Source organism: Pteropus vampyrus, unplaced genomic scaffold (genome assembly GCF_000151845.1).
Source record: "Pteropus vampyrus isolate Shadow unplaced genomic scaffold, Pvam_2.0 Scaffold179, whole genome shotgun sequence".
Lineage (NCBI taxonomy): Eukaryota > Metazoa > Chordata > Mammalia > Chiroptera > Pteropodidae > Pteropus > Pteropus vampyrus.
This window is the reverse complement of record NW_011888960.1, coordinates 180,666-185,471: the sequence shown is the minus strand read 5'-3', so window position 1 is coordinate 185,471 and position 4,806 is coordinate 180,666. Positions and strand designations below refer to the sequence as shown.

General features: G+C 54.0%; 1 protein-coding gene across 1 annotated transcript in view; it reads right to left on the bottom strand.

The window, feature by feature from the left end:
- KCNIP1 (potassium voltage-gated channel interacting protein 1) overlaps positions 1-481 on the bottom strand; it is a 272,303-nt gene extending 271,822 nt beyond the window's left edge. The window contains exon 1 of the mRNA XM_011370989.1: positions 394-481. Coding sequence (XP_011369291.1) covers positions 394-481 — 88 coding nt within the window. The remainder of the gene's footprint in view (positions 1-393) is intronic.
- Between the last annotated feature and the right edge of the window lie 4,325 nt (positions 482-4,806).

Sequence of the window (4,806 nt, the reverse complement as noted above, 5' to 3'; positions counted from 1 at the left end):
GCGACTCTGTTCTGCAGTTACTCACAGCCACCGCATCAAATCTCTCTTTTATCAACAAGACACAAAGCTGCGTGGATAACTTCTTGAAACTCTAGTCACGCCGAGCGGCTTCCAGCGCTCTGGGAAGGCCTCCGTCCCTCTGCCCGCCTGCAGCCAATCAGCCACACACCACCAAACCCATTTCAAAAGTTCCAGGCAATTACAGCCAGCTGAGCATGGTGCCCGCCTGCTCAGAGCCAGGACCCCGACTGTCAGCAAGCCCAAGTCCCAGCCACCAATTCCTCCTCCGAGCCCCGGGCACACCGGAACGGCCACACTTGCCACCCCGAGGCACGCTAACCAGTCAGATCACACATCAAGATAGAGAGTGAGGGTCGAGGCCGGGCTTCCTACCTTTGCTGAGGGTCCCAGTGATGAGCTTCAAGATGGTCTGCGCAAATTTCAGGAACCCGAGCTTGCATCTTTTGGAGCAGCCGCTCATGATGGCAGAGGGAAGGCAGGCTTGGCTGTCGGCGCCCAGAAGGGAAGGCTGCCACCTTGCCTGCCGCTGGAACTCGGAGCCTGCCTGGGCGAACCCTGAGAGCTGGACGCACCCCAGAAGCTCCGGGAACAGCACAGCTGCCTCTGCAGTGAGTCCGGCTTCCGCATCCACGGAGCCTGCAGGGCACGATGTCTGCTCCCTTCCCCGTCCTTTCCTCCACGCCTTCCTGCTTTCTACTCGAGTCCTAACCCACAGGAGGAGCTCAGGTTGCCAGCGCCGGGACGGCTCTGAGGGCCGAGGAGCAGAGCGGAGCTGAGCGGAGCAGGGAGGGAGGAGCCCGAGCGCTCCCAGGCTTTGCTGTCTTTCTTTCTTACATGACAGTGGCAATGGAGCAATTAATACTCGGTCCGAAGGGAGGGGACCGCCGCACGGAAACACTCATCTCCGTTCGTTCGTTCGCAGCTTCCCGGCCGGCTCTCCCGCTCTTTCCTTCCTGGCGAATCCGATCAATCAATTCTCCTCCGTGCCTTGATTGGGATCCCGGAGAACTCCCCACAGAGCAGGAAGCTGCTGCTGGGCACTCAGTGGAAAGTTTGCAGTCAGCCTCCGAGTGGCCTGGTTTGCATCACGGAGAAGTCGGACTGAGTGCAGAGCTTCTTGCGGGGAGTGGGGGGCTGGCCTGTGCAGCTCCCTCTGCAGCGAGGCCCAGGCAGCAGCAGGGGCCGCCTCCCGCCCCTGACCCGCGCCTGGCCTCAGCTCCAGGTGCCCCCACTCACCCCACTCAGAGTCAGCTGTGTTCTTTCTGGCTTCCGCCCCTGCAGAGCAGGCGAGGGTCTGCGTGTGCTCATCAGCACGGGAGTATGATTAGGGATTTTCTTGATGAAGAAAGCACTCCTCAGAAATACCATAAAAGAATGCCCCAAATTCAAACACTATGACTACAGCACAGTCCCCTCAGAGGTAAAAATGCAAATGTGAAGTCCAAGGATTGCTTAACATAAAGTCTGGTTGCCGTTCAGTACCGTAGGGTGTGAGGGTTACAAGGGACCTCTGGGGACACCTCATCCCGCCCTCTACACAGGGCATTACTTTCCTTGGTGTTTCACGGGCCATCGCCATGGGCACCACTTGCCAACGCCCTTGGCGACATGTGGTCAGCAGACATGAAATCCACCTTCAGCTGAACTAAGCCATGCCCTGGGAAGGTCTTTCTCTTCCTCTCCATCAGCTTGCCTCCCTGTTACCGGCTTCTCTGGGACGTTTGAGAGGAATGGGTGGCTTAAGAGGAATGGAGACCACCAACTGACAGAATGCCAGGTAAACTGAAACGCATGCTCCACGCCCGGTCTCTTCCCCACCTTCTATGAGTTATGAGGACGTGAATCTTGGAACAAATCTCAGCTTTTAGGGTGGTCACTGACAAACTTTGGCTTCTGGAACGCACCCCGGAGTCAGCCCACAAGCACAGAGCCGTCCTCCGAGCCCCAAAGCGCCCGCGCCCCTGACGGCAGCATACGAGGCACAGCATATACGATGGAAGGGAGCCCGGGCAGAAAGTGCCCAGCAAGCTTGATGTCTCAGGGCTGGAAACTGCCACGTTGTTCACTCTTTGTCTCCAGTTAAAACGCACATGGTATCTGGGAACGTTAATGGCACTCGGTCTTGTCAACCAGTAGTGGCTGGCACCAATTCCACGCCAACAGGAATCCCCAATTAGCCACCAGGATTCCTTCTCGGGGTTGACAGTCTTTTGTTCACTTACTCATGTACCCAATATTTACCAAGCTCCCTGTACATAGAAAACAGCTCAGCAACCTTGGTGCAGGAAGCACTGAGCGCCCAGGATGCAAAAAACGCCAAGCTAGGCAAACTGGACAGACACAGTCATGCCCTCTTAAGCCTTATGGTGAAGTGCATTTATCACCGGACACTAAGCCCTTGTCAAGAATCCGTTTACCCAATGAACTCTGTTCATTTTGCAGAATCTTAGTGGGCAGGTAGGTGTTACGATGCAGGGAACTAGATCGAGGACCAGGCAAAGGGCAGCACTGCCTTGACCCCGAGGAGGAGAAAGATTAGAGCGAGAAGGTCTAGAGGAGGAGGATGTGGTACCCACTTGACCGTTTTACCAAGGAGAACTTTGCCTTCTGAGCGAATGACATGGAACTCTCAGCTAGGTCCAGTCACACCTCTTCCATCTCACACGGGAGACAGACACTGGAAATCGAGAGACCAGGAGAAATGATGGCCGGGGGAGTGGCTCCCGCAAGGTGATGAGCAGCACCTGTGTGGGGATGACAGGAGAGGTCTGGTGGGGGTCTGTGTTTGGACTCTAGCTCGGGATTCTGGAATCCCGACATCTGAACACACAGCGGGAAGCAGCAGCGGCACCCACTGTTCGGAGGATCTGGCAAATCCTGCAGACACGGAACTCTTTTGAGCAAGATGGGTAGTGCCTAAGAGCACGGACCTTTGCACCAGGTGCTTAATCACTCACTTATTCATTCTACACATATATATTTACATACAAACCTACTATCGCCATGGCCTCTGCTCCAGGCGCTGAGTATACAGTGGTGGACAAAGCGAAGTCCTGGGCTTATGGAGTTCACATTCATATAGCAGAAGCACAGATAAGTCCACGACTGTGTCGCTATGAAGGATTGCGCTCTGAAGAAAAAGAAAGCCACGTGGATGGAGAGTGACAGGATCTCCCATTTTACAGGTCATCAGGGAAAGCTTCTCTCTCTGTTCAAATGACATTTAAGCAGAGACCCCCAAACCAGCTGCGCAGCTCTCTGGGGGTCAAAACTGTTAGGGCTGAGGGAACACCAAGTGCAAAGGCCAGAGACAGACCTGAGATGCTAAGGTCTGCAGTGTAGCAGCTGTTGAGTTAACAGGAGAGCCTCAGTTCTTTTTTTCCTTCTGGAAAATGGGAGTAATAATCCTTATCTCACAGGATTTGGAGAGGTTTAAGTGAAATCGCTGTGCTTAATAGAGGGTCTGGTGTCGTAGGCGGCTTTGTCAGCGGCCAAGGTCATGACGGTTGTTCTTCCTGCTGCCACTCCTGCCCCTGTCCCCTAAAACGAGCCTACAAGTAAGCAGAGGCCGTGCAGATAAAGCTTCATGGTCACTGAAAACCACGGAGCTGGGCTCCAAATTTTAATCTCCTCTAGTAGTAACTCAAGCACTGAGCATTGCAGATTCGTCTCTGATCTTGGCAGGCCCACTCGGCCTTAGATAAATGACTTGGGCCCAGAGAGGGTCAGCAGCATCTGACACACCACACAGCAAAATCCCCAGAAGTGTGGGCAAGGTGTTTATTGTGCCAAGAACATTCTCAGTTGTGCCAGAGTTAAAGTCATAATAGGAGGGTACAGGAGAGGACTGTTCTCTGCTCAAGGGACACGTGATTCTGCAAATAAGGAACAGGAGAGGCCACGTGCCAGCGGAGTCTTCAGGTGGCGCCAGGGAAATTAGAGCATCAGCAGGTTTGTAATTAGCCTCCCTGTCACAGATGTGCTTCAGACGAAGGCACTTGGGAAGGCAGTTACCTCTCCACCTGAAACCATCTATATAGGAACCTTCACACCCCAGTTCCAGGGGAAGGACAGACAGATGGGGGCTCCAGATGGCACCTGGGCCCAGGAGAGGGTGCCGACCTCTCTGAGTACAGGGCTAAGAGAGGACGAACATGCTGTCCTTTAGAAGGTTGACAAGCTGTCCTTATGGCGATAACGATGACAGCAGAATCCATGCAGTGCCTTCTACGTGCAGGTGACCGCTCCAGGTACTTCCTTTCCACGTATCTAATCCTTACTGTAACCCTGTGAGGTAGGTAGTGTTAGGTTAACCCATCCTACAGATGAGGAGACAGGCCCAGAGAGAGAAGGTAACTTGTCGATGGCCCCTCAGCTGAGGCAGAATTTGAATCAGAGACCATATGACATTTGACTCTAAAATCATGGAAACTTAATTCATATCTCACAGGGTTCGAAATGAGAGCGACTGGCAGTATGCGGGAGAAACAGTTTGGCCAGACAGTGAAAGAAACAAGCAGCTATCCGATAGAACCACGAACAACTTCGTGTCTGGAAGCATCGTGGAGGGAATGGAGATGTTCCTTCTGGAAGGAAATCCCTCCCCGCCTGGTCGTGGGGTGGGAGGGGAGGGGCAGAGGGGCATGGCCAGAAGCAGATTCAGGCACAGTGCGGCCAGGAGACTCGAACCCACCAGCTATTGGACAGAGAATTTCATACACAGGCTTGTGAAGCGGGCACTGGGGAACTATGGACATGGAAACTGGGGGAAGCAGCTGCCACCAG